Below are 17,397 nucleotides of genomic sequence, written 5' to 3'. Positions count from 1 at the left end.
GAAATTCAAGAGTTTGTGTCCTTCCTCAGAAACTATTACAGGAAGACAATAGTAAAATTTTCGGTCGCTTCCCTCTAATTTATAAGCAAGTCCGTGTCTACGAATTGCTGCTGCCACCAGTTGCGGAAACACATCGAGTTTGACACTGATGAGCTCATGGTGAAAGAGGACGTAACAGCACTTACTGACTGTCACTCCAAACTGGCTGGTATTCACAGAATCATCTAGGTTGGAAAGGACCTTGAAGATCATCTAGTCCAACCATTAACCTAACACTGACAGTTCCCATCTACACCATATCCCTCAGCGCTATGTCGACCCTACTCTTAAACACCTCCAGGGATGGGGACTCCGCCACCTCCCTGGGCAATCCATTCCACTGCCTAATAACCCGTTCTGTAAAGAAATACTTCCTAATATCCAGTCTAAACCTTCCCTGGTACAAGTTGAGGCCATTCCCTCTTGTTCTATCGCTTATTACTTGGTTAAAGAGGCTCATCCACAGCTCTCTGCAACCTCCTTTCAGGTAGTTGTAGAGGGCGATGAGGTCTCCCCTCAGCCTCCTCTTCTCCAGACTAAACAACCCCAGTTCCCTCAGCCGCTCCTCGTACGACATGTGCTCCAGACCCTTCACCAGCTTTGTTGCCCTTCTCTGGACACGCTCGAGTAATTCAATGTCCTTTTTGTAGTGAGGGGCCCAAAACTGAACACAGGAATCGAGGTGCGGCCTCACCAGTGCCGAGTACAGGGGTAAGATCACTTCCCTGTCCCTGCAACGGCCTGTTACTCCCAGACAAAGAACTCAGCCGTGAAGTGTTTCCTGGGGCTAGTCAGCTGATCGGGAATGACTTCCCGTGAGCCTGCAGAGTCATCCCAGCCTGTGCAGCCCTCCATGAAAGGTGGTAAGGTTACCTTTCAATAATACGGTAAAGAGACTCACTAGCAGGAAAAATAATGGTTTGCTACTTGGAAGCCTGCACTGGAACTCTTACCCCACAATAAACAAAGTAATCTCTGGTAGATTACCTTAAATTCATTTCATACCATGTACGAAGGTGATTAAAACACTTTCTTAACCAATCCTAATCGCAGTTTAAATATAGCGGAAGTGAGGGGTTTTGTCATTGACAACTGTTAGATAGCGCATCTAAATGAAAAAAATAACCTTTTAGTCCAGTGGCAACCCACAGGTACTACAAATCTTGTAAAATGACATTCGGCATTTTAATCTTGGAGAGACAGCATATAGCTATAGCTCGGCACATAACAGCTTGACAGGAGCAAAAACCGAGGGGCTGAGGAGGGAGAACTGGACGGAAACGGAAGAGACGGCATTAAGCTTAAACAGTTTTGCGAAGGACCCCTGCAAATCCTTTTTTACTCGGCAAAACATCTGATAAGACATAGATACGGGCACTGCAACCGGTTGCCCAGCGCCTCTCCGCCTTCCCGCAGCCAAGTACCCAGGGACCACCCTCGGGGCAGGGGAAAGAAAGCCCGAGGCGCCCCGGCCCTCCGCTCCACAGGCGCGGATAGGCCAGGGAGACGAGCCCCCGCCCGCGCCCCACAGGGCGGAGGGAAGGGGGGAAGGAAGCCCTCAGCGCCCGGGCCCCGAGAAGCGGCGCGGCCCTCTCGCCCACCCCGGGATGCTCCGTCAAGCCCATCGAGGGCGGTGGGGGGTGGGCGGGGGGTAGAGCAGGAGCGCGACCTACCATGAGCAGAGTGAAGCCTTTAAAGTCGGAGCTGGCGGAGCCCCCGCCACGGTCGCAAGGAACAAACATGCCGGCCGGGAAGAGAGGGAAGAAGGAAGGAAGGAAGGAAGAAAGAAAGAAGGGAGGGAGGAAAGGAAGGAAGGAGCAGGGGCCGCTGTGTTTCTCCCCTCAGCAGGGCGGGGTGGAGCGGCCGTAACAGGGGGCGGGGCGGCTGCCGCGCGCGCCGGGCACTTGGGCTCTTGCCCGCGCCCGTTGGGAAGGCGGTTGGGGGCGGGTCCTGGCGCGCGGCGTCCCCTCCCCCCCTCCGCGCGGGGCGGGAAGCGTCGCGGCTCCGTTTCGGCGCTGCCGCCATGTCGCTGCCGCCGGAGAAAGCCTCGGAGCTGAAGCAGATCATCCACCAGCAGCTGGTCAAGGTGGGGGTGTCTCCTCGGTGGGGCGGCTTCTCCTGCCAGGGGAAGCCCCGGGGGAGGGGGGGCCCGGCCGGGCTTGGCCGCTTCCCGTGTCGGCGGGGCGGACCCCCGGCCCTTGGTGACAGCGGTGCCCGCTGAGGTGGTGGCAGGGCACGCGGCGGGCTCGCTCCGTGCCCGTTCCCTCCCCCTCCCCCTGCTTTGTTTTCCCGACTTCAGCCCGACTTCTAGGCGCCGTTTTGCCTTGGCGGCGTTTGCGCCCCCTTCCAGGAGGGCCAGCGGCGGTTCGCGCTCGCGTCTAACCGCTGCCCCGGCTTGCGGCCTTCTTCCTGCTGCCTCCACGCCTCGCCCTCATCCCGTCTTTCCTGGCCTACGCAGAGATGGAGCTGGGGCCCCTCCGGCCTGGCCGACGCCCCCCCGCCCCGTTGCTGCCCTCTGCCTGTGTGGCTACCCCGTTGAGGGCAGGGAGAGGACAGCGGCGGTGTGGGGCGAGCCGCGGGGCAAGGCCCCATGCTCTGACGGGCTCAGCGGCGGGGTCAGCACCCCGAGACAGGGGCTTGGCTTTTTCTTCTTTTTTTTTTTTTCCCCCCTTTGCTTGCCGCCTTTTGAACGAGGTTCTTGGGCTGGCTCTTGAACTGACGGGGAGATAAATACGAATGTTTTAATTCGTATCTCGCAAAGTATTTCAGGTCCCAGTGACACTGGCCTTAACATCCTTCCTGTGTGAGAAACAGCTTCACAAATCCATGCAGTTTCACAGCTGAGATGAAAGACACAAATTTCCTGACTTTCCTTTGAGCATAGAGGAAGCTTGCAATAGATATTTACTACTTTTGTGCCTTACCTATAAGTATATAAAGGTGTACTTTTACCCTTAAAGAATAAGAAACTGTTACTGTAAGTTTGAATTTTGAGGGAGACAAGAAGTTAAAACAGTGGCAATTTTATAATTGATGGATTTGCAAACGTGTTTGTAAGGAGGGAAGTTCAAGGCAGGGGATGCTGTCAAGAGCAGTGAAAATGCTCAGGACTGGTATGCTAATGATTTTTTTAACTGGTAGGGCTGCTTTGGTTGAGATACTGTGACTTGTTTGATTAGTTCTGAAAGGATTAATACTTTGGTGTAGTTATTTTTGGGTTCTTGGAGAATACCTTTAGTCTCATAGAGGGTTTAGTCATAACCGCTACCATACAAAGAGCTTGTAGTTGTAGCATATGGTAAATTTTCTTTCAGATGGATGTACATGGCAAGATCAGAGAAGTTCTTGCTGAGACTATACGTGAAGAGTTAGCACCTGAGCATCAGCAGTTATCCACAGAAGATCTGATAAAAGCCTTAAGACAACGAGGAATCATTGATGATGTTATGAAGGAACTTAAATTTGTAACTGTAAGTAGCTTTTGAAGAGTGAAAATATTTTTGCTTATTCCTCTTACTGACTTTGTGTTTTGACAAAGTGAAAATGCACTACTTCTGAAGGTGTGTAATGGCTCTACTGATTTGTGACATATTAGGAGCAGAACAGCTTAATGCATATGCTAAAATTGGTTTGATGATAATACTATGTTGAAAGTATTTCTTCAGTTTCATTACATCTCAAGTACTAGAAGGGAGCAGACCTGAGGAATGGCATTCAGTTGAAATGAAGGATTTTTTAATATTTAGAGAACTGTGGTAGGAACACTGTTGCATCCTTTGATGCCTTAAAAGTCTTAATTGTGATTCCAGGATGTGAATGAGAAGGTGAGGACTTCAGCTCCAAAACCATCAACACATTTTGTTGACAGAGAACCACCAGTTTTGGAAAAAAGTATGTTGCTTGTTTATTTTAATATTTGGATCATAGTTTTGAGAGAAATTTGAAGTCTCTGATTTTTGAACTCTGAATTAGTAATCTAGTATGAACTGGCATAAAGGTAGATGTTTTTCCTGCTTATCTACAGGAAGTAAATTCATGTAAGCATCAGAAATTAGTGTTGCATAAAATGTGACTTTTTTTAAAAAATGTAATTTATTTACATTAAGATAACTTCCATACATTTTAAAATCGCTTTCTCCTAAATACTTTTTTCAAAGTTTTTTTTTTTTCTGGTCTCCTGTTAGTTAACTGATATTTAACATGCTTTCTAAGATCTGTTTGTAGTCTGTTCATTTTTATTGCTACGCTTTACAGCTAACATTGACCCAACACGGAGGTATCTTTACCTTCAGGTTTTGGGTGGAAAAGCTTTTCTGGAACATCTTCAGGAACCGGAGCCTCTGCCTGGCCAAATCTGTTCTACTTTCACTTTGTGTTTACATTTTCGAAACCAGCGCTTCCGTTCTAAACCCGTACCCTGTGCCTGTGAGCCAGATTTTCATGATGGTTTTTTACTTGAAGTACACAAGGATAGCCTAGGTAAGGAATATTGTGGGTTTAAAGCTGATGCTATTGGGATATTTTATGACTTCAGAGTTACTGTGAAATATGTTTGGTATTATTTAGTGGCTTTTTTTCCTATTTTTTACCATGTTTTCCTAAGGAAACATTACTTTATTAGTAGATCTTTCTCTACTCTTGCCTCTTCCTCCTTTTCCACTCTAAAATAACTTGAGTTTGACCAACTTTATCTACCACTGACAGTGAGATGACAGTGTCAGAGATCCTAAGAGGTACGAAGGTGGCTGTGATTTTCATGAACTTAGTGTTGACATGTGAAGAAGGGAAATGTAAACTTGTCATATGAAAGGAAAAACTTCAGTGTGAGTTCCAACTGCCCACCAGTTTGCAAATACCTGCAGTCAAGTCAGTCACCCACAACCTGTGTTACTGTTCTTCTGTTGGTAACCAGGGAACATGGTAGGAGCTAAGTATGTTACAGAAAAGCTTCTGGATATTGTCTGAATCCTGTAGAAGTCCAAGGTAGTTTATAGAATATCAGTGAATGGAGAGAAAGCCAGAGTTACTGCGTTTGGGCTTGGGGAAGGGAGTTAATATACCACGAATTCAAAGAAAAACGGATTTTGTTAATTCTGCTGCCCATGGAGCGAATTACATCATAGGGTCAAGCTTAACTATGGAGAACGTTGTTTCTTAAATACTGATGTTTAGTAAGTTGACTTGACACATTCCAATTTACTAAAAGAACATTTTTCAATTGCTTTTCCTTGATGGTGCTTTAATATTCTTTATTTTCTTAAACGCTAATTCCATTTTATTTTTCATGCAGTTGAACCAGTTACATTGGAGCACTCAGCTCGAGAAATCTCTTTACCCGCTCTGTAAATTCACTGTAATCTTTCTGTAGCTCTGTCCTAAATGGAGTTTGATTTTTTTTAAGATGGGATTGTTGCTTACATTTCTGGATTCAAGATTTTTCTTAAAATGCAATGTGTGCAATGAATGTAAATGCATACTTTTTAATTTTGAGGAGGACTTGGGATGATAATATTCTTCCTATCTTATCTTGGTTTAATAATGGCAGGTGATGGAAGTAAGATGGTGGATGCAACCACTATGTTATCTATATGTGATCCAGTGCATATCATTCTGATCAAAACAGACACATTTGGTGAGACAACACTAGTAGCATCCTATTTCTTGGAGTGGCGATCTGTCTTGGCTGCAGAGAATGGCATAACAAATGTGGCTGTTGAACTCCTGGGTGTAGGTAAGGATGAATGATAAGGTTGTAATGATGACTTAAAATATTGGGTACTAAGCTTGCTTATAAGCTTAAAGCAGTATTTATGATGTAGTTTAATTTTAGTTCAACTCATAAATTACTATAAGGTATCTTTAGACAATGTGTAGGAGACTAATGGTCCAATTTTTCTGTTACCAAAATACTAAACATGTATTCCAGATCCTGTGAAATAATGACCCTGTGTCTGGAAACTCCCACTATTGATTTTCTGTGAAATCTGGTTGAGTTATCAAAACCAAACCAACCAAACACAAATCAACCAATTCATCTCCAGGAATATATCAGACCAGTGCACTGAAGAGTAAAATCTAGTTTGTGCCCCTTTCATAGCAAACTATCAACTGCTAGAGAAAGTGATCTCTGCTGTGCTGCCATTTGTTCCAGTAGCAGGAAACATGTTTTCTGACAGAAGGGTTGAACAGCTTTGTTTAGGTCATTAGCAGTTAGTATACATGTGTATTTTTGTGTGTCACTTGTCCCCACTCCCCTTTTTAGGAGTTCCAACCTAAGTTTTTAGGATATTATGATTTAGTGGATACAAGCTAGATCTAGGACTTGGTTTATCATGACTTCCTACACTAGCTATTCCAGAGTTTGGTTGAGTTGAGCTGCTGAGTCGAGTATTCTTTATCACAGTTTCTCTACCTGTTAGGTAGGTGAGCAGTCCTTGATAGTTTCAAAAGAGATTAAATTATACCTTCAAAATATTTTGAAGATTGAATATACTACTTAAGTTATTCCTGATTGTTATCACTATTGCCTCCTTTTTGGCAGAGGGATGATTTGGTGTAGCGTTTTATTCAGCAAATGCATATCTAGTAAGTTTATTTGCCAATATGTTTGTTAGCTTCATTTCCTTCTGAAAATGCTGACACTGGCAAAACTTTAGTGAGCTATATGGGTTTGGATAGTCTCTCAGATGGAGAGCTTTTTATTTATAATGGCTTGGAAATGCATAACAATTAAGTTGAGTTTCATAGTCAAATGGGTGATGGGAGGGGTTAAACCTAATTATCATTAGCTTTTGTCCAAGTCATAAAGTATCAATCCAGTAAATTCAGTGCTTTTTCTCCTCTTCTGAAGTCTTGTCATTGTACAAAATGTATCAAGAACATCAAAGCCTGCTGCCATCTCAGATACACAATCTATTATGTGAGGCTTCTGCTGCTTGTATTTCTTATAATCCCATCTCTCTATTGTTTTGTAATACTTTTTGTTCTTTATGTAACTCTAAATTTTCAGCATCATGCAAAAACATTAGGTTTGTGGGGTTTTGTGGTTCACTTGTTTGTTGTTTTGGTTTTTTTTAAAGTTGATTAGTCTATTTGTATGGCACTCTGGGTCCTTCATCATCAACTGTATCTTGCGGAAGGTGAACTTCACCTATTTCCAACTACTTAAAGTTGAGCTACCTGTGTAATCAGTAGGCATAGGCACTTTTACAGGGTGTGACTCTCCTGCTCTATTTTAGGTATCTTTTCTAGATGTTTCTAGAATGCCGTTCCATCTCATACATCCCTGCAAAAAGGGCCTTGGATATTTATCTCAGATCTAGATGTCTGCTTTTTTGGCCAGATTATGCTTTCTTACCGCCTCATGTGAGTTTGAAATTTAAATGAAGATGCTTATTTTGCATCTGTTTAGAGACATTTAGTTATTTTTTGTGATTATATAGCTAACATTAATTATCTGCTCCTGTTTGACTGAAATGTCCTAAGTAAATTGAATTTGAGAGAACTGATCAAAATTGATTTTGGTTCAAAGGTACAGAATCAAAAGTTTCTGTTGGTGTTTTAAACATCAGACTGGAAATGTATCCACAGCTTAGTAAGACGCTGTCTCCAGAAGTAACTAATACTCAAGTAAGTAATTTTTGGGAGGGCTGACTTACTCTTTTATTGGCGGGGGTAGGGGGAAGGGGAAGCTCAGTACAGAATTACGTGAGATGTTGAGGGCTGTGGGTTTTTGAATGTTCAATACTTCTTTTTTTCCATTAAATTTAAATATAATTACCTTTTTTAAACTACTTTGTTTATACTGAACATTACTTTATTTGAAATATTACTTTAGTAGTTTTCCTGATTACTTGTATCAAAACTTTAAGAGGAAAAGTAAGAGATGCGATATACCTAAGTTTCTTCAGGTAGTATATGTTTTCTTGCTCTTTCCCATTTGAAACAATAATTTCAAATTAGCTAGTCTGCCTGGAAAGCCAGTAAATGTGGGCCTGAAGGTGCATGCAGATATTCTGCACATCAAAAGCTGAGCAATCCTTCTGTACAGAAATGCATTGCTTAAGATTAACACTACAGTCAAGCTTGATGTATGAGCCTACAAACAAGAAATGTAACTTGAGGTTTTTGTTCGTTGGATTTTCATTTAAAAATACTATTCTTCAGTGTTTGCATGACACACTTTAAATATTAAGCTTTATTTTGCATATGCCAGGATTTGGTGTTAATGTACTTACTGATTATGGGTTTGTTTGCTGTTTGGAATTAATACATATTTGACTGGTTATGTTTTTCTTACCTGCAGTTTGCTTTGGAACGTCAGAAAACAGCAGAAAAAGAACGGTTATTTCTTGTATATGCTAAACAGTGGTGGAGAGAATACCTACAGATTAGACCTACGCACAACGTAAGGCTAGTAAAGATTTTCGCACAGGTTTGTAAATTTTGCAAATAGATGATTCCTTTCTTCAAGTCATCTTTTTGGTTTTGGATATATTTTGAAGGTTATGTGTATATAGAATCTGTGTAGATTTATGACATGGTTACATTCAGGTCAGGGCTACGTGTGATGTATCATGCAAAAAATGAAATTTGTAAGGATTGAATTTATGTTCGTACTGAATCGGCTTAACAGCATGATGCAGACAGAAGGGTTGCTCCAACCACCTCTGATGTATGAGGTGATAAAGCCTGTTTAATCTTTTCCTTGAATACTCACAAATGGCAAAGATCTGTGCAGATCAAATATTTCAAACAAATTTTACACCAGATAAAACAGGGACTTACTAGATCTACTAGAACAGATCCACACAATATTTGAGCTCTCTGTGGTCTGTAGAACAATCTGTCTGGTTAATGTCACATGATAACTATGGACACAATTATTGTAGGCTAATAAATTACTGTGTCAGTTACTTCTTGGTAACTGTCCCTCAGTAAAAGGAATGGTATGATCCTTGCATTTTTTGTGCTATGAATTTAGCTTGTGTAGTAGCAATTTTCCTAGCAGATAATGCACAGTAGCTTATCATCTCAGAGTAATGTCCTGAAGCCATCGGTGCCTCCTCTTTCTCTTCAGTCAAGTAACAACTTCCATTCTGGCTGTACCGTGAGTGGTCAGTAGTGATGTGAACTTCCAAATCCCAGCCACCAGCTGAGCCCCCACCCACCCAGTCAGTCACTCACCCCACTCCAGTGGCATGGGGGAGAGAATAGAAAGGGCAAGAGTGAGGAAAAACTCATGGGTAGAGATGAAGGTGGTTTAGTAAGTGAAAGAAAGAAAGAATGGAAGAGTGGGAAAAAAGCAATGCAAAGACAATCACTCGCCCCCTCCCACCAGCAGGCTGATGCCCAGCTAGTCTCCAAGCTGGGGCAAGTTTAGAGAAAGTCTGTTCCCCACACACCCCCAACAGTTTTATTGCTGAACGTGACACTGTATGGCATGGAATAGCCCTTTAGTCAGTTCAGGTCAGGTGTCCCATCTGTGTCCCCTCCCAGCCTTTTGTCCACCCTGAACCCACTCCATGTGGGGGCAGAGTGAGAAACAGAGAGAGCCTTGACACTGTGCAAGCACTGCTCAGCAACAGCTAAAACACTGCTGTGTTATCAACACTGTTTTGGTCCCAAATCTAAAACACAGCACCATAGGGACTGCTATGAAGAAAATTAACTCCATTCCAACCAGACCCAGTACAAAGGCTTAAGGGTTTCAGGGCAGGGTATATAGAGAAGCAAATATATAATTAAGTAGGGAGTTCTAGAACTTGGAGTTTGGCTGGGGACATGATGTAAAAATGGGACTTGTCCTATTTTGAGAATAAAGCAAAGTATGAATTAATGGTATTCTACTTTTTGCACCTGGAAGGCTACAGCAGGGTTGGGAAGAAGGTTGGAGGAAGAAGGGTTTGTGGATAGGATTAGAGAACTAAGTTCCTTGTTACAGGCCAGTATAGAAACTGGCAGCCTTCAGAATGCTGTAGGAACTAGACCCCCTGCTAGTTCAGTACCTGTAGAGAGCTTACCTTGAGACTCCTGCTGGCCGTAGCAAATGTTAGTAGAACTGATTGGGAACAGAAATGAGATTATCAGATTTGTTTGATAGTTATCATCCAGTTTCATATGCCTAATGCAGAAGCATGCGTTACATATATAAAACTGTATTAAATAATGAATCCTGCCTGTGATTTTTTTGATTGCTTTCAAGCTGTGAAATAATTTTCAATGGGATTCCAGTCAGCTTCAAATAAATACTGCTTTTCTTACACCAACTTGCTGGAAAAGCATGACAAAACCTTAACGGGGGCAGTATGTGACTACAGTAAAAATATGAGAGCATAATTTCCTGAAACTGCAGAGATTTAAAAGGCTTTGATCCCTTTTAAAAATACATGAACATAAAAGTACCAATTTAGCCCAGCGAGGAAGAGTTCTATACTTCTTGAAATAGTTTTCATAGTTGATAACCATAGTATTTCCCTGCAGTATGTAATAAAACAGACCTTTTTCCAGTCGTCTTATTTTTTCATTTTCCCAAGAAATTAGAAATTCTTAGTATTATTATACTCTTAATTTATATAAATCCTAGTTACTTTGTTGTGAGTAAATTTTACTTCTTTTTGGTGTTATAGCAAGAGGTACAGTATTTAAATTCAGAAGCACAAAGACACCTTTTAAACTCTAAAATCAGTTGCTGAGTGTTTAATGTTTTTTTTGGGGGGGTGTGGTTTTTTGGGTTTGTTGTGGGTTTGGAGGGGGGGATTTGTTTTGTTTTGGTTTTTTTGCTTGATGATGATGTGGAAATTGATAGTGGGTGGAACATGAAGAGTTCCTCACCCATTTAAGAAAATTAATTGCAGCCTGTGCTGCTCCAGGTTTTTGAACATCTAGTCTGGAATGTCCTATGACAGACCCAGCAGAAAAATATAACTGTAATGTCTCTAAATGAGTTGTCTTAATGGTCTTGTGTCTTAATTCTAGAAGTATTTTTGTGTCTTAATGTTTTTGAGTGATACTTATTTCAGGGAGAGTAAATCCCATTGCAAAAAAAGCAGTTGTAAGTTAAGAGGAATTTTCAGTGATATCTGTATGGCTGGCAAATAACCGTATTTTATATGTTCAGGATGAAAATGGAGTAAACCATCCAGTATGTTCATATATCAGACCACTTCGAGCAGGCCGGTTACTAGACACACCTAGACAAGCAGCACGATTTGTCAGTGTCCTGGGTTATGAAAGAGCTCCTGTCATCGGAGGAGGTGGTGGCAAACAAGAACAGTGGTGCACCCTTCTTGCCTTTTTATGTAGAAACAAGGTATGAGAAAATAGTCCTTGTGTGGCACAACAGAATTGGTGTCATATTCTAACAGAAGTCAGTAATTTAAACCAGGCTGTAAATACATGGATTAAATCAAATTTGGAGAATTCTGTTACAGTAATTTGTTTAAGGTCTTGTTATGGTTTAACCCCAGTCGGCAACTAAGCCACTCACTCATTCCCCCCTGCATTGGGATGGGGGAGAGATCAGAAGAGTAAAAGTGAGAAAACTCATGGGCTGAGATAAAGACAGTTTAATAGGTAAAGCAAAAGCCATGCACACAAGCAAAGCAAACCAAGGAATTCATTCACCACTTCCCATCGCAGGCAGGTGTTCAGCCATCTCCAGGAAAGCAGGGCTCCATCATGCGAAACAGTGACTTGGGAAGACAAACGCCATCACTCTAAACATCCCCCCCTTCCTCCTTCTTCCCCCAGCTTTATATGCTGAGCATGATGTCATATGGTATGGAATATCCCTTTGGTCAGTTGGGGTCAGCTGTCCTGGCTGTGTCCCCTTGCAGCTTCTTGTGCACCCCCAGCCTCTTCGTTGGTGGGGTGGGGCAAGAGGCAGAAAGGGCCTTGACTCTGTGTAAGCGCTGCTCAGCAGTACCTAAAACATCCCTTTGTTATCAACACTTTTCAGCACAAATCCAAAACACAGCCCCATACTAGCTACTGTGAAGAAAATTAACTCTATTCCAGCCAAAACCAGCAGAGATCTTTTTAAAGAGAAACAGATGCTTAATAGTAGACAAAGCGGCTTTGGAGCAGACTTTCTTTACTGCTGTTGTTGGGATCCATTTTTCAGTACATCTGTTTGACAGTGAGCTTGCTTTTCTTCATTTGTTTTTCTAAGATCCCATATAATTATTTAATGGATCCCTGCTAGTGTGCTGGACACCAGTTTAAATTCTGGGCCAATCCAGGAAGAGTTGAAAAAGTCTCTTCTGAAAAACTTTTTTTTAGGTGGGCTAAAACATACTGACAGTCTTTATGTTCCATTTTTGCAAGATAGGGATTTTCAGTAAAAGTTTCGGCCCAGTTCTTGGTGATCTGGCACTTGCATCATATGACTACAATAAATGAAACAAACTGCAACTACACAAGTAGTAGTGATTCCTTTTAATATCTCTTTGGAGTGGTCGATGCTTTTCATTGACACTGAGATACTTCTGCGTTCAAAAATAATGTCACTGATGTATTAAAATGATGGGTTCTTGGCAGCAGGAGCTGTATCCCAATTTTTAGACCTTTTTTGAAAGATCACACAGAACAGGCATTAGCTGTTGTTTCTGAATATCACATCATGTGTAGGTACCATATAAAGCCACCAGTGGCTAGCCACTGGCTTTCAGATGGAGGTGATGATAGCGACTTTCAGTTTGAGGACTGTTGTGTTTGGAGGCACAGAGAAAGACAGAAGTGGAAAGCTCTATAGAAAGTAGCTGAATTTAGCCCCCGAGACACCAGCTGGACCATTATTGTTTTACTTCTGGAAAGTGGTATGACATTATTAAATGAACACCAGAGAACTTGTTTAAACCTCATTTTCTGCATATTTCCCTTGTACATTATGGTAGGGGAAGATTGTTAATCTGTGTAATGAACAGATACATCCAAGGACCCTGAATTTTACTTTTTCAATATTCTGAACAGTTTTTGACTGAAGAGCCTTACGCTTCTACTTCTGAATGCTGTGTTTTGTACTATGAAGTCTTCTTTGCATGAGGAATTTTTGCTCTTACTTTACAGCTAACATTTGTAAAGAATTTGAGACAAAGAATATTAGACATCACATTTGGAAACTGTTTTCTCTGAATTATCAATGGTAGTAATTATTTATGAAAGAAATGTTTTTCTGACTCAAGGGAAAAGCAGCTACACATGACTTTCAGCTGGTTTATAATTAGATCTGTGGGGGAGGTTGTTTTATCTTTGTTTAATTTCTGAACTTTGACAACACATTCAAAGCAGTGAAATAACAGTAGAATTACATTTTATTAGGTGACTAAATTGCCTGTGTGAAAATACTGTGTAATTTCTAGTCTTACCTCAGGTATTTGCCTTCTGTAAGTTTTTAGGTTTAATTAGAATATTGTTTTTGTCTTCACAGGTTTTGGGTTACTTAAAGGTATCTTTATAATCAGAAGAAATGTTTTCCAGTATTAGTTATCGCTATATTTGAATAAAAAATATAAATAGTCTATCCTTAGAAAGTATTACTAATGTTAACTGATTTATTCTATTACAGAAAAGTAAAACTTATCAAGTTTAAACCTTAAAATCCTGACTCTGAAATGTGCTTTAGGAAACAGAAGGGAAACATGACTTGTTAAATAATGGTTAGAGAAGTATCACCCTTTTTTTTTCTTTAAGACTTTATCCATGCCTGATACTCAAACCAACTTACTGATATTTACTGTCTAGGGTGACTGTGAAGATCATGCTAACCTGCTGTGCAGTCTTCTTCTTGGGTTTGGATTGGAAGCCTTTGTGTGTGTTGGAACGAAAGCAAAAGGAGTCCCCCACACGTGGGTAATGACTTGTGGAACTGATGGAACAGTTACTTTTTGGGAGAGCTTAACAGGACATAGGTGAGGAAAAGAAGTATAAGAAAAGTGAATGATGTATATTGAGGTTTGCGTGGGATATTTTTCCTGTTGCTTTTTTGGTTTTTATCTTTACACCCCATCATGTAACTGTCATGTAATCCAGGTGACTTTTGTCTCTGAATCTTTTTTCCGTGTACTGCTTTTGTTTGGAAAATAACTGGTTCAGTGTGAGGTGAAGTATTTCAACAGTTTGTAATATAGTTTTCAGTTGCTTTAATACCGTATAGTAACTGGTTTGTGTCTTATGGCAGCTGATTGCCATTGGTGCTGTTGCTACCATCATTTGTAAAGAAGGAGATGAAATCTGATATGAGTGTTTAGGAACCCATATTTTTTTCCTTATTTCATCTGTGAAATCAGTGTTACATTACTTTTTTTCCCCTGCAGATATCTCTGCAGGTTCTCTGAGATTCTCTCTCGCTTGAGTCATTTTAGAAGGGCATATGTAGTTGTTCTGTATTCCAAAGCTTCTGGAACCTGTTATATTCAGTACTGAAAATACACAAACAGTGGCAAAACAGAATTGCTTATCCTATGATTAGCATTTGAAGATGTATTTCTCCAAATGTGATGAATAGTGGGGAAACTGTGTGGGCATGTTGTTATAATTGCAAAATTTAATTGCTGTTGAGTGTCTGCTTCATTAATCAGCTTATTTTTCTAGATCTAAAGAAAAAACAGTGATGTATTGTTTCATTGTATGTTATGCCTCCAAAATGCATATAATTACTCTTCTGTAAATAAATGAATGCTATTTTGAGGGGAAAAAAAAAAGTTAACAAACTTGGCTTATATTTTTAAAGGAGAAATGTCTTCTATCTGTCCCATTTAAATATTTTTATCTTGCCTTGAAATAAGGTGTATTAATAAGAAATTGAATGTTTTTGGTTAGGTACATCCACAGACCTATCAACCCTGATGACCCTCCACTAGTTGAACAACCCAAGCCACTGTATCCTTATCGCACAATCGGTTGTATCTTCAACCATCAAAAGTTCTTCGGAAATTGTCAGCCCTCTGACGCTGTGGAGGTCTGTGTGTTTGACCTGCATGATGAATCTAAATGGAAACCCATGAGTGGAGAAGCAATAAAATCTGTATGTCCCCCTGGAACAACATCTTCAGTTCCCCCTTTTCCTCCTCTGTGTGCTTCCCCAATAGATGCTGCGATAACGAGCAATGAGATAGAATTGCAGCTGAGACTACTGGTCTCTGAACACAGAAAGGTAATACTGCTTAAAGATTGTCATTGATCTGTTGCGGTAATGAAGGTGCATGTTTTGCTTGTTTTGGATAGCCATTTGTTTGTTCGCATAAGCATGTCTTTGCAATGTGTTTTCCATCAGCTTCTGCAGAAGTGCGATATGTGAAAAGTGAAATAACTGAAAAATTGTTTGGAAAAACTACTGCGCTAGTTTAGACATCATGCTTATTATTTGCAGTGGTGATTTGTAGCCTCGTGTGGGCTCTTCCCCCCCACCATGCCTTTGCCTCTCGTTCTGCATCTGTGATCTTCAGCTTAGTGGCACCTGCAGAGTACTTATGAGTGGTCTGTAAAAGAGGTAGGAAGATCAAATCTGGTTGTTGGTAGACTTTGCCTATCCATCACAAATGTTTTTGGTCCCTAGATAAAAGCAGGATTTCAGCTTACTCTGCTTTACAAAATCAGAAGCTATTTCTAGAAGTTAGTTTCGTCCTTTATCAGGATTTTTCAAAGACATAACGTGCCAGGTATTATTCTTCCTGTGTTGGATACAAAAGAGGTGATATTTTAAATCTCTGTTAGCTGATGTCTGTTTTTAATGGAGTTTTGTGGTGGTTTAATTTTTGTCTCCCCACACAAAGCTCAACCTTTGGGGTGGCAAGTAATTCCAGACTATGAGTCTCATGCAATGTTGAATACACATGTGGTAGATTTTCCTACTTCTGTGCATTTGTGGGATGGTAGGAGGAAGGTGCATGTACATGTGTATGTGTTTTGGGGAACTGTTGTGCAGTTTTTTCAGAGGTGGGTTTCCGTGAGAGACATTAGAAGAATGTGAGATGAATCTTAGTTGATCTTTTTTTTTTGCTGTGTATTTATGCACTCTCTTTTTATATTTCACGCAGAGATACTGTAGCTAAAACATCTCACTTCAACTCTGATGGTCTTGTTTTAGTCTAGTAGTCTAACTTCATTTCTTGCTAAATGTTTGATAGTTGGTTGGTGGTGTTTCATTCTTCCAGTTGGGGTGTGAGTCAATATACAAATCTTACTGCTTCATGGGTTCACTTCCATTAACTACAAAGTAAAGATTTGTCATGGATTTATTTGAATCTATACAATATGCAAGCTTAGTCATATCCTAATGTTCATTCTGCACGGTTGTCATCATTCTGTGACTTGCCTCACAGGATCTTGGCCTTTCTACTGTTTGGGATGACCATCTATCCTATCTGTTGTCACCAGCATTAGCAGCCTATGAGCTCGAACGTACAACAAGTATTTCAGCAGGAAATGAAGAGTTTCAAGATGCTGTAAGAAGAGCGGTACCTGACGGTCACACATTCAAAGGGTTTCCTATCCATTTTGTGTACAGAAATGCCAGGAGAGCATTTGCCACCTGTCTTCGGTAAGTTTAAATGTAAAGAGATACGTATTTTAAACCCAAATAGCAATACTTAATTGTGAATTGCAACTCATCTTTTTATTAATGAAATTTAAAGAAAATTAATTTCCTTAAATAGAACTGGAAGAGGAGTTGTATGGTACATATGTAATGGGTCATGTGGTACAGAGCTTTTATGTTATGTTGGTGAGCTCAGTGATATAATAGTGGGTTAAATTAAAGAACAAGGAGTTAATTTAATTTCTCTGCACTTGTTAAAAATTATCAGTGGTGGTCTTGTTTTCCTCCAAGGCAACAGCCCCTGCACTAGAGAACAGTATTATTATTTGTAATGACAGACTCATGACACTCACTGTTGTTTAAGTGTTAGTCACATTTGAAAAAAATGCACATATGTAATTGAAAATTTTAATAATAGCTTAGTAATATCTGTTGCTCTTGTTTTTCTTTTTGTCATGTAGGTCTCCTTTTTGTGAAGAAATAATCTGTTGTAGGGGAGACCAAGTGCGACTCGCAGTTCGTGTACGAGTGTTTACATACCCTGAATCTGCATGTGCTGTTTGGATCATGCTTGCTTGTAAATACCGCTCTGTCCTTTGAAGAAGAAAAAAAAAAAAAAATTTTACCTTTTTAGATCTGCAAAATGTATGTGGGTATAAAATTATGCAATTAAAAACTGATAGTGTATTTTATATAAATGCCGGTGATTTTGAACACCACAGTGTGTGTATTGAAGAGGATTGTGTACACAGTAATGATTGTATTTATAAAGAGAATTTATTCTTATTTTTAATAAAAGTTACTTTTAATACTTACAGAAA

The 17,397-nt window shown here is 40.5% G+C and overlaps 2 protein-coding genes across 3 annotated transcripts in view; one reads left to right on the top strand and one right to left on the bottom strand.

The window, feature by feature from the left end:
* The window catches only part of PSMG2 (proteasome assembly chaperone 2), a 13,979-nt gene extending 12,069 nt beyond the window's left edge, over positions 1 to 1,910 (bottom strand). Inside the window, exon 1 of the mRNA XM_074822392.1 lies at positions 1,713 to 1,910. Coding sequence (XP_074678493.1) covers positions 1,713 to 1,781 — 69 coding nt within the window. The 5' untranslated portion in view covers positions 1,782 to 1,910. The remainder of the gene's footprint in view (positions 1 to 1,712) is intronic.
* On the top strand, positions 1,837 to 17,397 carry CEP76 (centrosomal protein 76). Of its 2 annotated transcripts, XM_074822336.1 has the most exons (12): positions 1,837 to 2,125; positions 3,354 to 3,509; positions 3,849 to 3,930; positions 4,294 to 4,518; positions 5,585 to 5,770; positions 7,571 to 7,668; positions 8,345 to 8,473; positions 11,159 to 11,350; positions 13,783 to 13,949; positions 14,860 to 15,193; positions 16,362 to 16,579; positions 17,038 to 17,397. In XM_074822336.1, exons 1-12 carry the CDS (start codon positions 2,063 to 2,065, stop codon positions 17,174 to 17,176), a joined length of 1,989 nt encoding a protein of 662 aa, XP_074678437.1. In that variant the 5' UTR covers positions 1,837 to 2,062; the 3' UTR covers positions 17,177 to 17,397. The 2 variants fall into 2 exon arrangements, with proteins under 2 accessions (XP_074678437.1, XP_074678446.1); XM_074822345.1 differs by lacking the exon at positions 17,038 to 17,397 and having other exon boundaries at positions 1,999 to 2,125; positions 16,417 to 16,559.

The sequence above is a fragment of the Strix aluco genome, chromosome 1 (genome assembly GCF_031877795.1).
Source record: "Strix aluco isolate bStrAlu1 chromosome 1, bStrAlu1.hap1, whole genome shotgun sequence".
Lineage (NCBI taxonomy): Eukaryota > Metazoa > Chordata > Aves > Strigiformes > Strigidae > Strix > Strix aluco.
The sequence above is the reverse complement of the archived record's forward strand: the minus strand, read 5'-3'. Positions and strand labels throughout refer to the sequence as shown.